The 25,213-nt window shown below is 41.3% G+C and overlaps 1 protein-coding gene across 6 annotated transcripts; it reads left to right on the plus strand.

The window, feature by feature from the left end:
* On the plus strand, window positions 1–24,218 carry arhgef3 (Rho guanine nucleotide exchange factor (GEF) 3). Of its 6 annotated transcripts, XM_056437762.1 has the most exons (12): window positions 1–229; window positions 3,429–3,498; window positions 8,895–8,957; window positions 17,957–18,052; window positions 18,498–18,764; window positions 19,314–19,376; window positions 19,508–19,604; window positions 19,950–20,026; window positions 20,132–20,389; window positions 20,978–21,148; window positions 21,752–21,941; window positions 22,043–24,218. In XM_056437762.1, the coding sequence occupies exons 1-12, from the start codon at window positions 195–197 to the stop codon at window positions 22,570–22,572; spliced, it is 1,917 nt and encodes a 638-aa protein (XP_056293737.1). In that variant the 5' UTR covers window positions 1–194; the 3' UTR covers window positions 22,573–24,218. The 6 variants fall into 6 exon arrangements, with proteins under 6 accessions (XP_056293737.1, XP_056293739.1, XP_056293740.1 ...); XM_056437764.1 differs by lacking the exons at window positions 1–229; window positions 3,429–3,498 and adding an exon at window positions 6,528–6,785; XM_056437765.1 differs by lacking the exons at window positions 1–229; window positions 3,429–3,498 and adding an exon at window positions 6,528–6,785 and having other exon boundaries at window positions 8,898–8,957.
* Window positions 24,219–25,213: the final 995 nt, after the last annotated feature.

Below are 25,213 nucleotides of genomic sequence, written 5' to 3' on the forward strand. Positions count from 1 at the left end.
CTCAATCTTCCGACTCGAGTTTGACTCTTGACTTCCCTTACTTTGGAACTTTTGTTTTCGTCCCGCCGGAAACGTGAAATTCAGCCGGAAACTGTGAGGTGTTTGGTTTTTTAAAGAAAAGATAAAGATAAAGAAGATAAAGAACCGGTTGGTTGTGGATCCGCTGCGGGATCGCGGGGAGGAGCTGCAGCCCGATGCCGGCAGGTGATGCATGTCAGCCGGGTTCAAGGTGAGGAAGAGAGGGGTCTGGGTAAAGAAGAAGAAGAAGAAGAAACGTGATTTAAATTGAGCCTTTTATGTGTGAGAGAAGAAGAATGTAAAGGGGGGGGGGGGGGGGGGAGACGGTTCACTCTTCCACCTGTCTGCATGTCTGTCTGCCTGTCTGTCCGTCTGTCTGTCTGTCTGCCTGCCTGTCTGCATCGAGAGACCACACACGCATACAGTGTTTTAAAAAGAGAGAGAATAAGAAGAAAAGAGGTTTTTGTTGCTGCCTCTGAGTCACAAGTTTGCCTCAGAGTGACTTATAGTCTGCACACACACACACACACACACACACACACACACACACACACACACACACACGCACACACACACTGTTTCAGCATGGTAGATTGATGTGGATGCTCACTGATACTAACAATGGTAGAAGAAGAAGAGCATCATAACTCAATATATTTACTCAAGTACTTCACTACATTTTATTTTGAAGTAATGAACTTTTCACGCCACCACATTAGTTTGATAAATGTAGTAACTTTCATATCTGATGATGCAAATGAATGTGACATTAAAGCGATGAACACATTAATGCATTAGTTATTATAAGAAACTATTCTAATATTAGCCATTCTGCATCTGTACTAGAACTTTTTGTACTTTTAAGTTAATTTAGCCTTTTACTTTATTAACAAATTAAATATCTCCACACTGTGGTATTTCTACTTTGACTCAGAACCTTTATTAGTCAACAAATACTACATTAAATGCATTCCCTCACATGTTTTATTACAATTTAAAAATAAATAAATAAATAAAAAAAAGATTTAAAAAAAATCTAAATTAAAAATGTTAAAACAAAAAATATTACAAATGTACATTCATTTATTTGTCTTTGATGAGAATATAGCGATCCAAGAAAAATCTTGTGTTGTTTAATTTGGCCATTAGGTTGTGTGTATTGAGGAAAATATATAAACCTCCATTATAAATGTATACCTATACTTTTTAATTAAATGTGAATAAAAAGTGATTTAAAGCCAGCAAAATAAACACTTAGAGTAAAAACACCCATTATGCAGAACAGCTCCTCTCACATTATTATATTATGATAGAATATTATATTATTCTGTTAAATACAAATGTTAAATGGGAAGATTAGTAATATAATACACACATTTAATTTATGTCAAATAAATGTAGTGGCGTAAAAGCGTTAAGTAGCATTAAATTAAATTATGTCTAAATTGCATTTAAGTTCAGTCCTTGAGTTAATGTACTTTTATCTCTGTTTTTGGTCTCCTCCTGAGGGAAACATCTCTAAAGCGTCTAAAGGGAGCTAAAGATTTGATTTATTGTTCATGTACACATTAAATCAACAGAATAAAGTCCCTATACTTTAATGTGTCTAACGTATAAATGTTTTTAAATATATTCGGTCACGTCAACCGACTCTGGAATGAAGGAACCTGGTTCTGCTGCATTGTTCTGTGGGTAATGTCAGCATAGTTCTGCCGGCAGAATGCGGCCCCGCTGGTCCACGGAGGTGTGTGTGCGTGTGTGTGTGCGTGTGTGTGTGTGCGTGTGTGTGTGTGCATCGTAATCAGAATAAATGTCAAATAGATGACGAGTGGAAACTGAAAGGAGAGCTCGCCAGCTAGAGATTTGCATTGTTTTGTCTTTATGGAGGATTTAATATCATTAATCTCTTTTTAATTATTCATTTGATGTCATGGATCGGAAGCAAGCTCGGACTTTTTAACATTTATTCTTTTATACACAAAATTCTTGTGCAGCTGCTTGTGTTTCGAGAACTTTCATTTTTACATGGAGAGAAAAAACCTGTTTTATTGTAGAAAAATTAAACATTTATTGGAGGAAAATAAAACGTTTATTGGAGAAAAACAACATTTCTCATAGAAAAATAAGACATTTATTGTAAAATAAATGACACGTTTATTGTAAATAAATGACTTGTTTATTGGAGAAAAATAACATATTTATTGGAGTAAAATAACTCATTTATTGGAGATAATTAAAACATTTATTGAAGAAAACATGTTGGTGTAAGTTATGAAACTATATTAGCACAAGTATTAAAACACCACCACCAACAAATATATATATATATATATATATATTAAAAAGAAGAGAAAAGCAGAAAATCGTCAAACGAGAATATTTAGCAATTTTGCTCGATGGATGACATAATTAATATATTTAAATCCTATTATTACTATTTACTTAAAACATTTTTTTTTATTAAGCTGAATTAAAAGATTTAATTTAGTTAATAAACATGATCGGAGTTCATTGGTTCTGACCTGAGATCAGCTGCTCAGGGCAGAGTTACTTTCAGCAGCGGATGAATAAAACATTCAGTGGTTTATATGCGATTGAGTCAAAATAAACTACAGTGTGTGTGTGTGTGTGTGTGTGTGTGTGTGTTCACTGAGAGTTAGAAACAGATGGGGTTAAATGAAGCAGGATTATAAATGCGTACAAGTGTGTGTGTGTGTGTGTGTGTGTGTGTGTGTGCATCCAGGGTGAGATTATTATTTGTGCTATTGGAAACTCCCAAGAATGAATGAGTCACACACTTAAACACACATATTAAAACACATAATGTACACACACACACACACATGCACACACACAGGAATACTCAGTGCTTTGATCAGATACAATTGAAGAACAAGTTTAGTTGGTTTCCGGTTGGTTCAAAAATCTATAGCGTCATTCGGTGGGCCTACATGACCCACAATGCATCACTGTGATAACTATGTGTTGTGTGGGTACGAGTATTTTTTGTAATGAAATGGACTTTACAACGAGAGAGCTCTCAAGATGATCTCTCTCTCTCACCCCAATATATATGAACCCTTTTATATTGAACCCTTGAGATAAAATCAAACTTTCATGTATAATAGACCCGTGAGTCTGTTTCTGGTTCACGTGCACTGACCATCAGCTGCCACCAGAGGGCGCTCTGCACAACTCTACTCCACTCATTCAGTCGGAGGCACGTCCTTTGTTCTTGCATCCTTTTAAAGTCTTCCAACTAAATTAGGAAATGGCTCCTTGAACTTATCTAAGTTGCTCATAAAAGCTCCAGAGAGTTTAGGAACAGTGAGCACTAATTTCCTCCCACAAATGTATCTCTCCTTTCTTCCTCCCTTCATCTCTTATTTTTCTTTTGTTACTTCCTTCAGGTTGAAGCTGCAGAAGAAACATGGCTCCTCCTTCTCTCTCCTGTCTCCTGACAGCTGGTCCCTCAGAGGGGTAAGACACAATTATTTACTCAATTAAGACCTATTACTACATTACATTGAATTAAGAATGTTTATGCCTCTAATATCACATTAATTAAGGATGATTATGGCCCTAATATTACATTAATTAAGGATGATTATGGCCCTAATATTAAATTAATTAAGGATGATTATGGCCCTAATATTACATTAATTAAGGATGATTATGGCCCTAATATCACATTAATTAAGGATGATTATGGCCCTAATATCACATTAATTAAGGATGATTATGGCCCTAATATTACATTAATTAAGGATGATTATGGCCCTAATATCACATTAATTAAGGATGATTATAGCTATAATATATTAATTAAGGATGTTTATGCCTCTAATATCACATTAATTAAGGATGATTATGGCCCTAATATTACATTAATTAAGGATGATTATGGCCCTAATATCACATTAATTTAGGATGATTATAGCTATAATATCATATTAATTCAGGATGTTTATGCCTCTAATATCACATTAATTAAGTGCACAGAATCCATCCAATAGTGATGATATATGGATCTCTCTCTCTCTCTATAAGTCATACTTCTGGAGGCCGACATCACCTCCTGGTCCTGCTAGAGGAGCTGAAACCATGTTAAAGCTAGAAGGAGTCTTTAGGAGTCTTAATGAGTCTTTAGGAGTCTTAATGAGTCTCAATGAGTCTTTAGGAGTCTTTAGGAGTCTTTAAGAAGTCTTAATGAGTCTTAGTGAGTCTTAGTGAGTCTTAGTGAATCTTTATGAGTCTTTATGAGTCTTTAGGAGTCTTTATGAGTCTTTAGGAGTCTTTAAGTCTTAATGAGTCTTAGTGAGTCTTTATGAGTCACTTGGAGTCTTGAGGAGTCTCTGCTCCAGGAGGAGGTGTCGAGGTCGTCTCAACATTAACATCTCCTCCTCTTGAGGAGTCTCTGCTCCAGGAGGAGGTGTCGAGGTCGTCTCAACATTAACATCTCCTCCTCTTGAGGAGTCTCTGCTGCAGGAGGAGGTGTCGAGGTCGTCTCAACATTAACATCTCCTCCTCTTGAGGAGTCTCTGCTCCAGGAGGAGGTGTCGAGGTCGTCTCAACATTAACATCTCCTCCTCTTGAGGAGTCTCTGCTCCAGGAGGAGGTGTCGAGGTCGTCTCAACATTAACAACTCCTCCTCTTGAGGAGTCTCTGCTCCAGGAGGAGGTGTCGAGATCGTCTCAACATTAACATCTCCTCCTCTTGAGGAGTCTCTGCTGCAGGAGGAGGTGTCGAGGTCGTCTCAACATTAACAACTCCTCCTCTTGAGGAGTCTCTGCTCCAGGAGGAGGTGTCGAGGTCGTCTCAACATTAACATCTCCTCCTCTTGAGGAGTCTCTGCTGCAGGAGGAGGTGTCGAGGTCGTCTCAACATTAACAACTCCTCCTCTTGAGGAGTCTCTGCTCCAGGAGGAGGTGTCGAGGTCGTCTCAACATTAACAACTCCTCCTCTTGAGGAGTCTCTGCTCCAGGAGGAGGTGTCGAGGTCGTCTCAACATTAACATCTCCTCCTCTTGAGGAGTCTTGAGGAGTCTCTGCTCCAGGAGGAGGTGTCGAGGTCGTCTCAACATTAACATCTCCTCCTCTTGAGGAGTCTCTGCTGCAGGAGGAGGTGTCGAGGTCGTCTCAACATTAACATCTCCTCCTCTTGAGGAGTCTCTGCTCCAGGAGGAGGTGTCAAGGTCGTCTCAACATTAACATCTCCTCCTCTTGAGGAGTCTCTGCTCCAGGAGGAGGTGTCGAGGTCGTCTCAACATTAACATCTCCTCCTCTTGAGGAGTCTCTGCTCCAGGAGGAGGTGTCGAGGTCGTCTCAACATTAACATCTCCTCCTCTTGAGGAGTCTCTGCTCCAGGAGGAGGTGTCGAGGTTGTCTCAACATTAACATCTCCTCCTCTTGAGGAGTCTCTGCTGCAGGAGGAGGTGTCGAGGTCGTCTCAACATTAACATCTCCTCCTCTTGAGGAGTCTCTGCTCCAGGAGGAGGTGTCGAGGTCGTCTCAACATTAACATCTCCTCCTCTTGAGGAGTCTCTGCTCCAGGAGGAGGTGTCGAGGTCGTCTCAACATTAACATCTCCTCCTCTTGAGGAGTCTCTGCTCCAGGAGGAGGTGTCGAGGTCGTCTCAACATTAACATCTCCTCCTCTTTAAACATTTTAAACGTGTTTTTCTTTCCGCGTCTCTCTGCCGGTGTCTCCGTGTCTCCTGTCGCTCCTAATTATAGACGCCTTGTTTCCCCCGACGACCGTCACTTCCTGTTTGTCCAATGGGAACTGAGGGGACACACGCACACACACACACACAGGCACGCACACTCACACACACACACACAGGCACGCACACACACACACACACACACACACACACACGCGCACACACACACACACACAGGCACGCACACACACACACACACACACACACACACACACACACACACACACACACATTGTGAAGGGTTCCTGTTCCTGAGCGTCTGGCGATCCACTCAGAGAGGAGGTGAAGCTGAGGAGCTTCATATTGAGACCGAGGAGGAGAAGGAGAACATTTAAAAAGAATCTGACTGAGGAGGAGAAAAGAAAGACAGAAGAAGAAGAAAGAGTATAAGGAGAAGAGGGAGTAGAAGAAGGAGACGAAGAAGAACAAGAACAAGGAGACGAAAGAGAAGAACAAGAACAAGGAGGAAAAGAAGGAGGAGAAGAAGAAGGAGTAGAAGAAGAATAGGACGAAGAAGAAGGAGAATACTGGAGGAGGAATAGAAGAAGGAGGAGAAGAAGGAGCAGGAGGAGGAGGAGAAGAAGAAGAAGAAGGAGGAGAAGAAGGAGCAGGAGGAGGAGGAGGAGAAGGAGGAGGAGGAGAAGAAGAAGAAGAAGACAAATAAGAAGAAGAAGAAGAAGGAGAAGGAGAAGAAGAAGAAGGAGAAGAAGAAGAAGACAAATAAGAAGAAGGAGAAGGAGGAGAAGAGGAGGAGAAGGAGGAGAAGAAGGAGGAGGAGGAGAAGAAGGAGGAGAAGGAGAAGGAGGAGATGATATGAAGGAGGGATTTCAACGAGGAGAGAACATAAAGGAGGAGAAGTGATCCCAGATGCCCCTGAGGAGGAGAAGAGAGCGCACGTGACCTTGGGGGTGAACTCAAAGTGGCCTGGAGGAGGAGGGGGAAGAGGAGGAAGAGGAGGAAGAGGAGAGAGAGCTCCCTGACACTGTGTTGGAGGAGCAGGTCTAGACTTGACGATGGGCTGCTGTCTGTTTGTGTACTATCAGGTGAGTTCAGCACTACGTATCCCAGAATGCATTTCACTCAAGGACCAGCTGACGGGATCGATGAGGGAGGAACGTTCTAGAGACACGAAGAAATCAGAAACACTTCATCCAGGGTTCAGCTTTTAAAAGTATGAACTAAAGAGTAGTAAAAAGTAAAAGATACTCACTGCATGTGTGAAGTGGGTCAATATTACGCTGTGTTAATGTATTTAAATAATATTCTATAGTAGTAACGGGTACTTCAGGAGGCGTGTGGAGTACCACAGGCCTTACTTATTCTAATCCACATGGTCTACAGTACATGTAAGAAGTACTTGTTACAAGTACTTATGTACATGTACTTATAATATAACATGCATGCACAAAGAGCAGGGTGCAGTAAGTATATTATTATAATGTGACGCAAACAACTTCCGACTGTTTTATAGCCGTTACCATGGCAACCATATAAAAAAGAACACAAAAACATAAAATAAAAAAATAGACACGGAATGTATTAACCGATTAATGTATTAATATATAAACGATTAGCATAACGAGTGTCATCAAAACAAACTTAAACCCCACAAACAGAAATATGACAAGTAGTTTCTACACTTTTTAAATGTCATTTATCTATTTTAACTCTAAAATTAAAAACATTGTTCTTCACTAACTTGCTTTAAGGCGACGTGACAACCTCAATAATGAAATCTACTCCAACCCAAAGCTACAATAAACTAATTCATATGAAACTAAATTGAATACCAAACTTTATTCTCACGTTTCTTTACCAAATGACCGTTGGGCCGAGGCTAACCTTTAGACCCGCTTCCATTGTTTATGCTAAGCTACGCTAACGGACGTTTAACCAGAGATCAATCTTCTCGTTTAACCCTCTGCAAGAAAACCAGTAGTTATATTTCTTAAGTTGCATCTGGAGGAAGGACCTTATGTGCTCTGGAGGAACAGGCTCCTCCCCCTCATTGGTTTCTATAGCGACGGTGAGTTAAAGGTGCCGTCTGCCAGGTTGTGTAACATCCGGCCAACAACACAATACTCAACAAACGGCAGACTTCCTGCTATTGTTGCTCTCTGCTGCACGGAGCCCTACATCCTCGTCTCCTCTCCTCGTCTCCTGTTTTTCATCTCCTCGTCTCCTCCTTTTCCTCTTCTCGTCTCCTCTCTTATTCACCTCCGTCTCCTCTCCTGTAACCTCTGCTCCCTCGTCTTCTTCTCCCTTTGTCTCCTCTCCTTTCCTCACTCTTTAATCTTAATGTCTCCTTGTCTCTCTGTGTCTCCTCTCTCCTTATTTAAATCCCATCTCCTCTCCTTTCATCACCTTTTAATTTTTCCTTTCCTCTTCTCTCCGTGTCTCCTACCTCCTTCTTTCCATCTCATATCTCTTTAAACCTCCTTGACACCATTCCACTTTACTCTTCTCCTTCCTCCTCCTCCTCACTTCCTCATCAAGTGTTTGTGTGTTTTCTTCCTGTTTGTCGTTGTCATGGCAGCACTAAGTTACCACAGAGGTCACCTGGCGTGACCTTCTGTTAAAGTCTTCATGATAATAATAATAATCACACTTTTAATTTTTATTAAACAGAAAAACAATGGATACATTATAATAAATACAATATTATAAATTAAATGAATGAAATATTATTAATTAAATACAATTAAATGTTATGAATTAAATACAATGAAATATTATGAATTAAATATGATTAATTATATAAATTAAATATTGTTAATTAAAAAGATGAAAAATGATTAATTAAATAAATTAAATATTGTGAATTAAATATAATTCAATATTATTTATAAAATATTATTAATTAAATACAATTACATATTTACATATCTGCAGGCTTGGGGCCGGCCGTGTTTTCTCACTTCAAACTAAACCGTCACATTTCAGTCGCTTGATTCAGCGTAAAAATAAAACAAAATTGTTTCTATCGAGCGCTGCTTCTTACGAACGTGTGTGTGTGTGTGTGTGTGTGTGTGTGTGTGTGTGTGTGTGTGTGTGTGTGTGTGTGTGTGTGTGTGTGTGTGTGTGTGTGTGTGTGTGTGTGTGTGTGTGTGTGTGTGTGTGTGTGTGTGTGTGTGTGTGTGTGTGTGTGGCAGAAGAAGAGGAAGCAGGCCAGCAGAGATGCAGACTCCCTCAGCCTCTGCAGTCTGGACATCAACGTAAGTGCAGCTCCTCTGAACCTCCTCTGCTCCGTGTTCACTGGTGACGGTGACCTTCACTGGTGACCTTTACTGGTATATATAAGTCCATACTATACCTATCATAATATCTTTTTTTAGAACTGAATGAACTCCATTTACATTTTTAATTAATTAATTCACATATTTTGTACTTTAAGAAAGAATAAGTTGATTAAACGGCAGCTTAAATATCTGCGTCTAAGGAAGTATGACTGGTCTAGTATTAGTCACACCCAGTCTTCATCCCAGTGAAGAAGGAAACAATAGAACATTTAAAATAAATAGGACATTTGACCATATTGTCCTCTGATTGTCGTACCGGCGGACCCTCGGGGGCCCTCGGCCCTCATGTTGGGCCCCGCCTCAGCGGCCCTCGGTGCTACCCGGGCGTCTCCGTCTAACACAGGATGTCCAGCCGGTTCGATACAGACCATCGCTCTTATTTCTCCAACCAGCACCTGGAGGAGAGTCCCCACTCCATTGTTTCCCTCCTGCAGCCCGGTGACTCACACACGGCCACATTGTGCCTCCAGACCGGAGACGGCTCAGGCCTAAAGGTCAAAGGTCATGGCAGCAGAACATACCCGACATCGTCATATTCACTTTATTTTGTGTGTCAGTAATTTGGTGCTAATCAGTTATTTTGTGTAGAGTTCAATATTATAATTCACGCTCGGTGGCCACTTTATTAGGTACACCTGTACGATGTGATGCCTCAAAACTACTTTTATATTTGCTTATTAATGTTTAGTTTGTTTGTCGTAGTGATGTTGATTCAAGTACATGTTTATTAATGAGGATGACCTGAACAATACATTTATAATTGAATTTACACATTTATTACAATCGCAGTAAAAAAGTTTTAAAGGTAAAATAATTCACGCCAGAGATGTCATACTGATTTACAACGGATGGATTTAATAAAGTGGCCGTTGAGTTTATGGAAGATATAATAAAAAGAGAAATTTCCCAATTCATTTTTGTTTAGCTGACCTAAATACGATCTATTTTTAGGATTTGTAAAATAAAGACATGACAGTGGAGCCGATAAAAGAATAAAGTTAAGTTTCATGAAAATATCAATAACTTAAATAAGAGAATCAGGAGCAGAATGAACTTCTCAGTGGTGGAATATAATTATATGTATTGAAATACTGCATTGAAGTAATAATAAATAATAATAATAAGTACACGATTTAGGTACTTTAGTTACTTGTTACTTACTTAAGTTAGTATTTTGCATTACAAAAACACATGAAAAGGTCATGAGATAGAAGATAGAAGTTTTTTTAATAAATTAAAACTACCCAGCGGTACTTACAAGTACAGCTGAAAGTATTCATCAATAAGTTGATATATACAAATAAATATCTGATCATTTTGATGATGGTTTGAGTCATTTTAAAATGTGAAATCACGCCGCGGTCCTGCTGTCGTTTCCTCTCGTTCCTGCTTGATGGAAGTTATCGATGTTTTCGTGAGTTAATTAACTTCTTCCGAGGCCTCGGGCCGCTCGCTGGATTAACAGTGATCGACGTGCTTCAGTAAACCGAGGTCAGGGGTTATTGAACTGGGAGGAAAAGATGTGTTCACAAATAAGGCCTTCAGAATAAAAGCAGGCTATTTTTTTTCCTACTGATATCTTTTTAAATGTTCTGTATTTTAACGAAGCTAATTATTTATTATCATCTTTTTTCCTATATCTGTACAAACTCTAATGAACCAGAGGTAGTTAGCATTAGGGTTAGAGATATAATGGCTGTACTTATAATATATATTTAGGGGTTGGACATCCCCCCCCCATCCATGTCCGTCCAAAATATATACAGTATCAGTAGTTTTTAGTAGGTCACGAACAAAGTCTGATAATAAAATATTATATATATATATTTATATAATATATATTTTACTAACACATTTTATTTTATATATTGATATATCATAAAATATATTACATATTTTATTGATGTATGTTATTATATATATATATATATAAAATATATTATATATAATAAAATATATTATATTCATTTATATATATGTAAATATATATTAATACAATATATTTTATATACAAATATTTAGATATTTTATTATATATAATAAAATAGATTAATATACATATATATAATAAAATATATTAATAAAATATATATTCTATCATCATACTTTGATCATTATTTCCTACTAAAAACTGCTGATACTGTTCACATCCGGTGATATTTTACTAAACTTCTGTTGAATCCAAGGACACATCTTTATTGATGTACTTGGTGAGACGAGGCATGTTGCTCTGAGTCAGTGGAGATGACTGAAGCTGTTCTGGGATCAGTGACTCTTGTTCTGGGCGTCCACGACCAAAACGGTTGTAATCGCACACAATGGCGCCGCGTCTCCAGGCCAGCGTTCGTTATCTAATATTGAGGTGGGTTCCACGTCGGGTCAGAGGTCACAGTGCTCACAGGAAACCATGGGAACAGTGTTATTCTGAGTCATCACATAGCGCTGATCCCCATGCTTTGTTTTGGCTCCTCGTGTACCAAAGCTATAATTAGTGTACTTATTATAATGGGCATTACATCGTCTTCATTCCCCGGATTTCTAACCAGATCTTAACCATCGTTCTGTCTTGAAAATGGCAGAAAATAGTCGTATAAATGGCAATAAAGTCAATAAAATGCCCATTAAAATCCCCCCCAGAGCTCAGGGTGTTTTCTTATGCCTCGTTCTGTCCAACCCAAAATATATTCAGTTTATACTTCCACTTGATTCATCTGGGAAAACAAAGAATTTTCTTGAACAAGTGACTGAAACTCTGAATTGATAAGCCCTGAATGTGTCAGCTCTAGAACAACCACGTGCCTGACCCTGACCCTCATCTCTCTTTTTACCAAACCTAAGCCAACAACACTAACATGTGGTGTTCTTATCCACACAGTGGGGCTCCGTGAACAGACGTAGTAAAACAATTATACACACAATAAATGTTCGCAGTACTTTACTTTACTGCTGTAAATCCAGGACGGAGCTTTGGCTGCAGGCGACAATCAGTTGGAATTTAAGAAAAATCTGCATGAGCAGCATCTTTCTCAGAAAATACACTATTTAATATATATATACAGGACTGTCTCAGAAAATTAGAATATTGTGATAAAGTTCTTTATTTTCTGTAATGCAATTAAAAAAACAAAAATGTCATGCATTCTGGATTCATTACAAATCAACTGAAATATTGCAAGCCTTTTATTCTTTTAATATTGCTGATTATGGTTTACAGCTTAAGAAAACTCTAAAATCCTATCTCATAAAATTTTAATATTTCCTCAGACCAAGTAAAAAAAAAGATTTATAACAGCTGAGTGTTTGTCAAGGCTCAGGAAACCCTTGCAGGTGTTTGAGTTAATTAGACGATTCAAGTGATTTGTTTAATACCCTACTAGTATACTTTTTCATGATATTCTAATATTTAGAGATAGGATATTTGAGTTTTCTTTAGCTGTAAGCCATAATCAGCAATAAATCAGAATAAAAGGCTTGCAATATTTCAGTTGATTTGTAATGAATCCAGAATGCATGACATTTTTGTTTTTTTAATTGCATTACAGAAAATAAAGAACTTCATCACAATATTCTAATTTTCTGAGACAGTCCTGTATATATATTTATATATGTATTAAATATTACACTAATAGAAAATAATCAGAACACACTATTTTATTTATATTTATATATATTAAATAGTGTATTTTCTTAAAATTATTTAGGTTATATTAAAATAAAAATTCTGAAAATACACTTTACACTTACGTAATACATTTTGTATGTATAAAATACACAATTTAATATATATATATATATAATATTACACTCATAGAAAATAATCAGAAAACACTATTTAATATATATATAATATATACTATTTATATATTAAATGGTGTATTTTATATATAAAAAAATATATATATATATAATTTCAACCAAAACGCTTACAAATATATCAAATTCATTTCTAAGAGAATCTCTCTCTCTCTCTCTCTTACTTCAGTTACAATTTGAGGAATTTATATCTAAAATTTCTACTTTACAACCTTTTTACAGGGACATATTTGTGGCAGCAGGACGGTGTGTGTGTGTGTATATGTCACCCGGTTCAACATTGATTGTTTTTTAATGGTTCCTGGACAACAATGGAGCTCCGTGGAAAAGAGGAGGAACATTTCTGCTCCATCACGCATTGGAAGCAGATTCCACTTGTTGTTGGTTTCTTGCCGTGGACGTGACGGAGTCTCTTATCCAGATCTGAGCTGCTGGTAAAGACTCACGGGGTGAACAAAAGAAAGAGAAGAAGCCAAGGGGGGAAAGGGAGAAAGGAAGGAAGTGGGTGAGCGAGTGTGTCAGAGAGAGAGAGAGAGAGAGCATGTATTTCCAGCAGGAGTGAACGACCATCGCTGAGAGTGAGAAAAGCTTTAACGGCTGTTTGACGGAGGAGTCCGACAGGAACCTGGACTAAGAGCTCCAGAAGGTCCGATCTGGATCCACCAGGACCCCCCATCTGGTACCAAACTCCTTCCAGGACTAAAGTTCTGCAAACACACCTGACTGGTCTTACCAGGGTCTCTCTGTACTGGTTTCTGGCTCCTCTTGGAGACCCAAAGCCCAGGAAAGACTTTTCGGAGGTTCTTGAAGTTTCACTTCTGGAAGACTTTCTGGACCAAAACCTGAACCGGACTCTTCCTCGAAGCTCGGGTTTCTTTGTGGATTCTAAACCCGGTAGAACATCTCTCGTACGCTCCATTTGGACTCCTTCTCGAAGGTCTACTGGTTCCGTGCTCGTTCTTCACGTGTTACCACTTCCACCATCTCCCCCCCGGACCAGTTTGAAAGTATTTCCTGGTACTGGGAAAGGTCCGAGACCCTGTGCCGGGCTGAGTGGTGAGCGGTATGGTGGTGGGTCTGAGGCCCCTCTGCTTGCTGGTCCACCGGTTTAAGTCCGGATGCTCCGTGGAGCTCGTCAAGGGGGACGGAGACAACGACATGGGCAAACGGGTGGAGGTAAGATGGAGGAAAGACTTCTTCTACTTCAAAGTTTTGCTTCATACGGTTATTTTTTTCTGACTTTTTTGGAATAGTTTCTCTTTAAAGTGAATGTTCTGGCATTTTTTGAGGGATTTCTGTGGATATTTTCTAAGGTTTTTCCATTTCCCGCCTGCTTTGCTGATACGCTGACCGACACCAGCCATGCTGACGTAGTTCTGGTACGACTTCTCACATGTAGGAGCAGATTCAGCTGGAGGCCTCCAGGAGGTCTGATGGTTCTGAGCATGTGAGGGAACCTCGTGTTGTTGTTGTTGTTGTTGTTGTTGTTCTGTGTTCCTCTCGCTCTGTTCATCATTACTCGAGCGGTCCGGCTCTAAGTGCTTTCTCAACCACATGAAGAAGAATATGTTCCCAAGAAAAACGTAAAAACAATGCTACGAAAACTACTTTGAGAAATCGTGACGCAGACGAAAAAAACATCCGATCTGCGGAGCGAAGAACACGTAAAAAACAATTAAAGTAAAGTTAAAAGGTTTTATAGAAACTCTAGTTTCATCCACATGTTCTTTGTTCAGACGTCACTTTTGTTTGGCTGATAGAGAGATGGATGGATGGATAAATAGATAGGTAGATGGATGGATATAGAGATAGATGGATGGGTAGATGGACAGAGAGATATGGAGAGATGGATATATATATATAAATATAAATATGGATGGATGGATAGTTGGATGGATAGATGGATGGATGCATGGATGGATAGATGGATGGATAGATGGATGGATAGATGGATGGATGGACAGCCCATCCACGCCTGCATTGTGAGAACATGTTTGATGTGCGTTGCCAGGAGAAAACCTGCTGCTCAGAACTTTGCAACACATGTAAACACAAAGCATAAATAATAATACAGATTATTTATTTACCCTCCAAAATCGTTGTAAAACCACAATGTGTATCTTTAATAAATACGACAGTGTCGTCTGAAATTGAGAGACGACAACACGGCAGTCACCACGTCAACTGGTGTTCACGTGTTTGTGGACTCGTCAGACCTCCCGCTGATCTGAAGGCCTCAGTCACAGCTTGAGATCGTCGTCTCGTCTGTTGGGAAACCTGAAAAACAACTTCAGGACTAAACTCCAAGAGGAGGAATACGTCTGTGACCATCGAGGCGGAAAACCCACAAAAACAAGGCCGAGGCCGATTTTGCTTTTAGTCGACCGGTTCCTGAAAGTGTTGATGGAAACAGAGTTAGACGGTTCCTGTGTTCCAGCTGACTGTGCACACACACACACACACACACACACATGCCTGGTGGCATTGTCCTGATTCCATTGCCCCTAATAATACGTAGGTGTGTGCGTGTGTGTGTGTGTGTGTGTGTGTGTGTGGAGGCCAGTGTAATAATAACACAATCTACACACAATCTGTTAAAGCCTCGGAGCGGACACGTTGTTCCTCACACATGTCGTCAGTGATGAGTCGACTGTCTCCGTGCATCACGACGTTATCCAGTCAAACACGGCCAGGACTCTGTGAACTGAACGTTTGGGGAAACTCCCCGAGTCACGGGGAGATTATCTTCATAAAATGCGACACGTGGAAATGATTTATGCATTATTTTAACACCTCATGTCTATTTCCACATCTAAGACTGCAGAAGGACCAGGCATTCAGGAGTGGGGACAAGGACCTGTACACAGAGTCCAAATACAGGTTTAGCAAGGCGGTGAGAGATGCTAAACGTCTGTACTCTGAGAAACTGCAACAGCAGCTCTCAGCAAACGACTCTGCTTATGTCTGGAGAGGGCTCAGGCAGATCACCAACTACAAGCCCAAATCACCCCACTCCATGAACAACGTGCTTCTGGCAGACGAGCTAAATGAGTTCTACTGCCGCTTTGAAAGACAATGGAGCAGTCCTGAGACCATCCCCCACAGCCCCATCAACAAGCCACAGACCATCAGCCCACCCTCCCCCAGCCCATCAGGGGCTCACACCTCTGGAGCACCCTCCATCTCCTCAGCGACGACCCTCGTCATCCTGGAGAGACGTCAACAGGCTGTTCAAAAAGCAGAACCCCCGCAAAGCAGCGGGCCCGGACTCCGTCTCCCCCTCCACCCTGAAGCACTGTGCTGACCAGCTGTCTCCGGTGTTCACCGACATCTTCAACACCTCCCTGGAGACATGCCACGTTCCAGCCTGCTTCAAGGCCTCCACCATCATCCGGTCCAAAAAAACCCAAGATCACAGGACTCAATGACTACAGGCCCATCGCCCTGACCTCTGTGGTCATGAAGTCCTTTGAACGCTTGGTCCTGTCACACCTCAAGACCATCACCGACCCACTCCTGGACCCCTGCAGTTCGCCTACAGAGCCAACAGGTCTGTAGACGATGCAGTCAACATGGCCCTTCACTACATCCTCCAGCATCTGGACTCCCCAGGAACCTACGCCAGGATCCTGTTTGTGGACTTCAGCTCTGCTTTCAATACAATCATACCGTCCCTGCTGCAGGACAAGCTCTCCCAGCTGCACGTGCCCGACTCCACCTGCAGGTGGATCACAGACTTCCTGACCGACAGGAAGCAGCACGTGAGGCTGGGGAAACACGTCTCAGGCTCCCGGACCACCAGCACGGGTTCCCCAAGGCTGTGTTCTCTCCCTCTGCTGTTCTCCCTGTACACCAACAGCTGCACCTCCAGTCACCAGTCCGTCAAGCTCCTAAAGTTCGCGGATGACACCACCCTCATTGGACTCATCTCTGGTGGGGACGAGACCGCCTACAGGTGGGAGACTGACCACCTGGTGACCTGGTGCAGCCAGAACAACCTGGAGCTCAACGCTCTAAAGACAGTGGAGATGGTTGTGGATTTCAGGAGGAATGCAGCCCCACCCGCCCTCTCATCCTGTGTGACTCCCGTCGACGCTGTGGAGTCCTACCGCTTCCTGGGCTCCATCATCTCCCAGGACCTCAAGTGGGAGCTGAACATCCGCTCCATCACCAAGAAGGCCCAGCAGAGGATGTTCTTCCTGAGGCAGCTGAGGAAATTCAACCTGCCAGGGAGAATGATGGTACAATTCTACACGGCCATCGTTGAGTCCATCATCTGCTCCTCCATCACCGTCTGGCACCCTGCAGCCACAGCCAAAGACAAGTGCAGGCTGCAGAGCATCATCCGCTCGGCCGAGAGGGTTATCGGTTGCAATCTGCCTTCCTCCAGGTCCTGTTCACTTCCAGGTCACTGAAGCGGCCAGAAAGATTGTCGCTGACCCTCCCACCCTGGACACTCCCTGTTCGAGTCCCTTCCTCGGGAGGAGGCTGCGTCCATCAGGACAAAGACCACCCGCCACACCAAAGTTTTTTCCGTCGGCAGTCGGGCTCATCAATGGAACCCGGACTGACTGACTGTCACCCCCAGGACTACCACCTCTTCTTCCTCCTTCTTCCCGCTCCTTCCTCTTCCTCCTCCTCACTCCTCCTCCCTCCTCCTTCTTCTTCCCTCCTCCACACACGTCACTTTAACATGCACTTTAACTAAAACACACCACTTGAAGCACACACCCAAACACTTCACATTATTTGTTGTCTTTCTGTCGTGTTGATTGTTGTTTGTTTTGTCATGTCCAAATGTTGCACCTTCCACCAAAAAAAATTCCTCGTTTGTTTGTGAAAACATTCCTGGCAATAAAACTGTTTCTGATTCTGATTCTGATTTAATTGCGCATCTGCTTCTTTGTATTGAGTTGGTTATCATTTCATATTTGAGGATTTATATCCTTATTTGATATTAGTATTTGACCTTCACTGACCTCCACTAACCTTCACTGACCTCCACTAACCTTCATTGACCTCCACTTTCCTCCATTGACCTTCACTGGTCTCCACTGGCCTCCACTGACCTCCACTGACCTCTGCCCCTCTCTCTCCTCCAGGAGCCCGGCACCAAGCGCAGTAAGCTGGTCTCCAGGGTGACGTCTCTGGCCGCCCTGCTGCCGCCCGTGAAGAAGAGGATCGGGCAGACGCTGCAGGTGAGCGGGGGAACGCCACTTCCTTTCCCTTTGTGTCAGGTTTTGAATAGCCGTGACTCTCAGCAGCCGGCTGTTGCCATGGAGACAGAGCTGCAGAATCAGAACGGCAGCTTTTTTTTCTCCGTAGGATTTCGTGAATGAAACATCCGACTTCATCCATGATTGACTCATTTTTCTAAAGGGCTTTATGCTGCGGAGAGTGCGATGCTTTAGCATCCTCCTGACATCAGAGGTGCATTCTGGGAGACGTAGTGAACCTCTTCACCTGATGTTTTTAACCCCACAGAACCAGATGTTTGTAGAAGTGCTCCAAGAGTGAGACGCGTGTAACATTGTCCGAGGGAAAAATACTTTTACTGCTTTTACAACAAAGTGTAAACGGGGCTCTTTTATTAATTCTTAAAGTATATTATAGTATTATTTACCCGTCTCTCGGTCTCTGCAGTGCTCCATCAGTGTCCGTAATGAGAGTCAGACGGAGAGAGCCGCTCCTCATCTTCCTCCTCCCTTCTCCTCCTCCTCCTCTACAACGAAGAGGCGCGTTATCTCGGCGACAGTCTCCAACCCGTCCTCATCCATGACTGCGACCCGGGTTTCTACGGCAACGGTCCCGGCCGCCAAGCGGCGCGACAGCAAGCTGTGGAGCGAGACGTTCGACGTCCGGCTGGGAGCGACGCAGCCGCTGAGCCCCAAGGAGATAAAACGACAAGAGGTGAGAGGAAGACTTTATTCTATCGTTCATCGGCTCGGAGGTTGTTCATGGTTTCCTTTTATTTATTTATTTATTTTACAGCCGAACAATCAGTTGGAATTTAAGAAAAATCTGCATGACCGGCATCTTTTTCAGAAAAAAACACTATTTAATATATATATATATATATATAAACATATAATTTATATATATAATATAAACTATTTTAATATATATGTTTATATACATATATTATTTCAATATAATTTAAATAATAAAATACACTATTTAATACATACATATATTAATTAGTGTAATCTATTATTTAAATTATATTGAAATAATATATATATACTGTATATATATAAAAAATCATTTTCAGAAAATACACTATTTAATATACAAATATATATATATAATATATATTTACTATTTTATACATATATATATATATTAAATAATGTATTTTCTGAAAATTATTTTAAAAAGATATATATATATTATTTCAATTAAAATACTTACAAATATCTCAAACTAATTTCTAATAATCTTTTCTCTTTCTCTCTGCAGGCTATATTTGAGTTGGCTCAGGGCGAGCAGGACTTGGTGGAGGATCTCAAGTTGGCTAAGAAGGTAAATAAAAACCTTTATTTCTCCTTAAAGAACTGATGTTCCTCCTATATTCACTGCTTGTATTTTCTGAGTTGCTCATGTGTGTGTGTTGTGTCTGTGTGTGTGTGTGTGTGTGTGTGCATGCTCTGCAGGCCTACCATGACCCGATGCTGAAGCTGTCAATCATGACCGAGCAGGAACTGAACCAGATCTTCGGCACTCTGGACTCGCTGATCCCGCTGCATGAAGGTAGCATTGAATGTAGCATTGAATGTCTGTATGAAGCCATACGGGACATTAAAACTTTAAAACTTTAAAACGTCACATGTTCCAAGTCTGAAAGGGACTCGAAGCTGCAGTTACTCTGTTAGCCACCAGAGGGCGACTGTAGAAGTCAGTGGAAAAACTGGAAAGCGAAGGCCTCTGTCGGAAAAACACATTCATCTTTCACAAAACTTTTGGTATCACTGTGAATTTGTACATTTCAAGGCTCCTGCAAATGTATTTATGGACGCCACGGAAACAAAAGACCTGGACTTCAGAGTTCCCATGATGCTCTCTGGGGTCATTTCTAAAGCGCCCGTCTCTCCTCAGACCTGCTGAGTCGCCTCCGAGACGCCAGGAAACCCGACGGGTCCACGGAGCACGTGGGCCGCATCCTGACGGACTGGGTGAGCGCTTCCCTCGCGACATCGTGTTCTGGACCTGATGTTTCATTGTCTCCGGTGCTGAGGATAAACCGGGTGTCTCCCCCCCCCCCCCCCCCCCCCCCACAGCTTCCCGGTCTCTCCTCCTACACCTCGTACTGCAGCAACCAGGTGAAGGCCAAGGCGCTGCTGGACCAGAAGAAGCAGGACCGGCGGGTCCAGGACTTCCTGCAGCGCTGCCTCCAGTCGCCCTTCAGCAGGAAGCTGGACCTGTGGAACTTCCTGGACATCCCCCGCAGCCGACTGGTGAAGTACCCGCTGCTGCTGAGGGAGATCCTGAAGCACACGGCCAGCGACCACCCGGACTGGCAGCACCTGGACCAGGCGGTAGGTTTGACCCCGAAGAGGTCCGAGAGGTCCGAGAGGTTCACCTCACTGGCAGAAGGAGGATTGAGTTCCTTAGAACCACAACAGAACCATTAAACATATATGTAAACTGCAATTACTATGTAATAATGGCTCATTGTTTAAAACATTTCAGTAAATCTGCGTGACGGTTTGACAAAGTTTTAATTTGCGATCTTGACCAATAGGAGGCCTTCTATTTCGGGCTCTGCTGGCCCTTTAAATCCTGTTAATGTCCTCAGACTGACCGAGAGTTGACCTGTCAGTACAAAAGATGAACCACCGTGTGAAGATCTCTGATTCCTTTATATAAAAGTTAAAAAGCTGGGGCCTTAAAAAGTGAACCAGTGACTCCCAGAGTGCTTTAAGTGAGAATCTGATATGAAAAGTCAGTAAAAACTTAAAATATTACTCTGAAAATAGATAAATACCTCTTTGTGAGTCTATAATATAACTATCGATTTGGCCATCACTTTTAATTCATGGTTATTCCTTTTATATTGTATGTTAAACTAAGAAAATCTGATCACTCTGGATGCTTATTAATGAAATAAATCCATATTTTTGCAGATGCTTATGGTCCAGAGCGTGGTGGCGGACATCAACCGGCGGACCGGGGAGTCGGAGTGCGAGTACTACAAGGACCGCCTGCTGTACGCGGAGGACGGGCAGCGGGACGAGCTCATCGCCCGGTCCAGAACCCTGAGCTGCCACGGGGAGCTGAAGAACCACCGGGGCCTCGTCAGTAGAGCGACATTTACACTTTTATTGTATTTATTATACACTTATTTCCTCTCTCTCTCTCTCTCTCTCTTATTCTTCTATTTATCTCCAAAGGTTAAATGAACACTGTGGTTTTGAAATTTTATTTTGAAATATATTTCAAAAGTAAAATCGTAGATTCATATTTTTCATTTATTTACATTTATTTAGGTTCTTTAAAGGTTCATAAAATATAAATATAAGCCAAATAATTTAAAAAGGGAGAAAAAAACACTCAATTATGCACAAAAATACCTGATAAATATGTTTGAATGAACGTATGCTCTAAATATGTATATATATATATATATATATTAAATAGTGTATTTTATGAAAATTATTTAAATTATTGAAATAATATATATATATATCTATATTAAAAATATATGTATATATATTTAATTTATATTTAATATTTATATATATGTATACTATTTAATATATATTAAATGTTGTATTTTCAGAATTTTTTATTTAAAAAATAATATATATATATATATATGTACAGTATATATTGTTTCAACCAAAACACTTACAAATATCTCAAACTAATTTCTAAGAGAATCTTTTCTCTCTCTGCAGAAGCTCCAAGTCTTCCTCTTCCAGGACGTGCTCGTCATCACCAGGTCGGCCTCGCCGAGCGACCAGCCAATCGGCTACCTGCTCTGCCGCCAGCCGATCCCCATCCGGCGGCTGGACCTGGAGGACCTATCGGACGGGGAGATGAGAGTGGGCGGGTCCATCAGAGGGGCGTTCAGCAACAATGAGCGCAGTCAGTAATCCCTCCAATGCAAACACACATTTAAATAGTCGCCGTTTTCATGCCTGACCATCATAACCCCCCCCCCCCCCCCCTCCTCCTCCTCCTCACAGCGAAGAACTTTTTCCGTGTTTCGGACCGGACCGGCGGTCCGCTGCAGAGCCACAGCTTCCAGGCGAGCGACGCCTTCAACAAGCAGCAGTGGATCAACTGCATCCGACAAGCCAAAGAGGCCGCGGCGCTGACCGGAGACCAGCCGCCGGAGGCCGGGCTGCGGGGACCCGGGCTGACGGGACCCGGGCTGGGGGGACCCGGGCTGGGGGGACCCGGGCTGACGGGGCCGCTCGGGGAGACGGAGACGGGGCCGGGTTCAAAAGATCTCTGCTTGGGTGAAGAGGCCGAGGAGAGATTGACAGGCAGGGAGATGGAGACGGGTCAGGATGGGGAGATGTGTGCAGAGCCAGGAGAAAGAGGAGGAGGAGGAGGAGGAGGAGGAGGAGGAGGAGGAGGAGGAGGAGGAGGAGGAGGAGGGACTCTGAGCGGAGGTGCCAGTGACGCTCCCGCCCTCCGCCTCCCCTGTCGAGAGGAGCAGGAGGGGGAGATGATCATGGACACCGGCGAGGTGGACTCCCTGCGGTGCTGATGACACTGGAGACGAACCAAACTCACGGGGGTCTTAACACTGGTGTGTGTGTGAGGAGGAACTGGACGCCATGTTCAAAGATGGCTTCCTGCTCACCAGGGTCAAAGATATTTTTTACACGATTCCTCAGCGGTTTTTTTTTCATAGGATTTCCTCCTTCTCAAAATTCCCATAATGCAAAAACTTAAATGTTTTCTGATGGTCAGAAAAATGACATTTGATTGCCTTTTTTTGAAAAAGGTTGTTGTGGGGCCGGCGGCTGCTGTCACGTGACCTGCAGTACCAACTGTGGCCACCGGAGCTAAATCCCCTCACAGCTTCTCTGATCCCAGTTGACTTCTTCCTGTATTCATTTCTCTATGACATTAGCTCATGTATATATTTTGCTCTTGAGCTGCCTTTTGGACCTTTGCGTATTAAAGTTACCGCCACGGGACTTAATTTTGTAAAAAAATAAGAGGAAACCTTAAAGACACTCCGAGTAGAAAAGACACTTAACGAACTTCTGCTATTTTCATGTATGCGAGACTTTCAGCATCTCAGGTCACGCTACGAGTCGATGGTAACGAATCATGCACCTGTAACTTCGGCTCGACAGCAGCGCAAATACTGGAAAATATGAAGTATGAAACTGGGCATTTTATGGGAAATTCCAGTATTTACCACTTGTGATGAAGAGATGTAGTGAATATGGGAGGGAGAGAAAAAACACTTCAGTCAAAGTCCAAAGGATCTTCTACGGCTTTACAAAACCAATCAAACAGTAATCATCTCATACTTGTGTATTTGTATTGATAATTTGGGGGATTTTCATTTTTCAAGCTCAGCTAAAGGATTCTTTGCTCCTTGGGAAATTATCTGAACTTTTTTTTTTTAAAATCATCTCTAAAAACTCTTCGTAAAACACTGGAGCGAACAGAGCTGTAAAGTGTCAATAATCTCACGAGCCTCTCCCTCTACAATCATAATTATTTGTTAATGAATGAATGTTTGTGTGCATTCATCAAGAAGAAGAAGAAAAACTCCGAGATGAACACAGGAAAGGAAACATTCCTTTGCATAAATTCTGTATAATTCTGCCTAATTTCCATTAATGTAATTTTTTGTGTGAAAATGCAGTTAGTGATGATTTAAGTATGTGTTAAGTTTCAACACATAATTATGGAAGTTGGGTATGAGGGATTTTCCCTTAACACAACATCCTGTGATGCCTTTTCCTGTATACGGCCCTAATTTGCTTATTGCCTCAAACCTGCATTGACGTTAACATTTGTAATATTAAACATTTAATAAATAGTTTTATTGCACACTTACTGTGTGATTCTGCGCTCTGATAACATTTACACGGGAGTATTGATGAAAAGGAGGAGGAGCCTATTGTGTATGTACTGTATGTATGTAAAGAATGTATATTGAGTTTTTTTGTATATGAATGTAGGAACAAAGCCAAGCACTTCTGTCTGTTATATATGTGCTTACACATTACACATGAAATATGACTTGCATTGTCATGTTAGATATTATAAACGACCATCGTCAGGGTCGTCGTGACGCTGTCCGTTGAACTTTATCCTGTTGAAATGTTACTAAAGGTGTCGACTCATGTGTCACAAGAACAAAGCATCAATAAATTGTTTGAAAAAGAAGCCGGTCCGTGTTTACTGGTTGTTGGATGTTATAATAAATTACAAAAAGAAGATTTGACAGGCTTCTACTTTTTTAGAATAAATGTTGTCAATATAAACATACAAGATAGGGATTTTTTTTAAATTTCCATTAATGTGGATTGTGAGAATGAGAGGACCCAGGATTGAGCCCTGAGGAACACCGCTATCCCCAAGTGCTCTGAAATCTGACATTTTTCTATGCTATTAAATTCAGTTGTCTCTTAATACGAATACACGTTGGTGCTCTCTTAACACCAGCAGCATGTAAAGCTCCATCATTACCACTTCAAAAGCCTCCTTAACTAATCCAGCAATATCATTTCCTTCTAAAAAGGGCCATTCAGCAAAATTAGTACATTTACTTCTGGTACTATCAGAACATTTTGATGCTGATTTTGCGTGTTTACTTAAAGGTGCTATTGAACACATTTGTCCACCAGGTGTGGAACTCTTCCTCACTATAACTATTGGAATTGCTTCACAACTATTTGTTGTTGTTGTTGAGAGCTTTGACTTTTTATTTTGACTTCTTGTCTTTTTTTTATTTGCGAAAGTAATAGGAACAAACACAGACTTTGAATATGAATATTAAATAAATACAATGCAAAAACACAAATCAATAAAATACATACAGCAGGGCTATCTCAAATGAACCAAAAATATCATGTAATCAAAACAACATTAGAGCAGTGTTGTTTTTATATTTAGATATATTTTGGTATTAATATATATTAAGAAAATACATATATATATATATATATATATATATATAAAACGTTTTAAGAACCTATTCTCTGTCAACTGGGTTAAGATGAATGTCCTCTAATTGTAAGTTTCAATATCTCTGTTTCAGTGGCGGCTCCTGAAAAAATTCTCAGAGGGGGGGCAATTTTTTTGATAATGATTAACCCAAAACCACAGACCTTCAGACAGCTGTCTATGTGTAGCTTCGTCACAATGCCATCAAGTCATGT

This window comes from Pseudoliparis swirei, chromosome 18 (assembly GCF_029220125.1).
Source record: "Pseudoliparis swirei isolate HS2019 ecotype Mariana Trench chromosome 18, NWPU_hadal_v1, whole genome shotgun sequence".
NCBI classification, from domain to species: domain Eukaryota; kingdom Metazoa; phylum Chordata; class Actinopteri; order Perciformes; family Liparidae; genus Pseudoliparis; species Pseudoliparis swirei.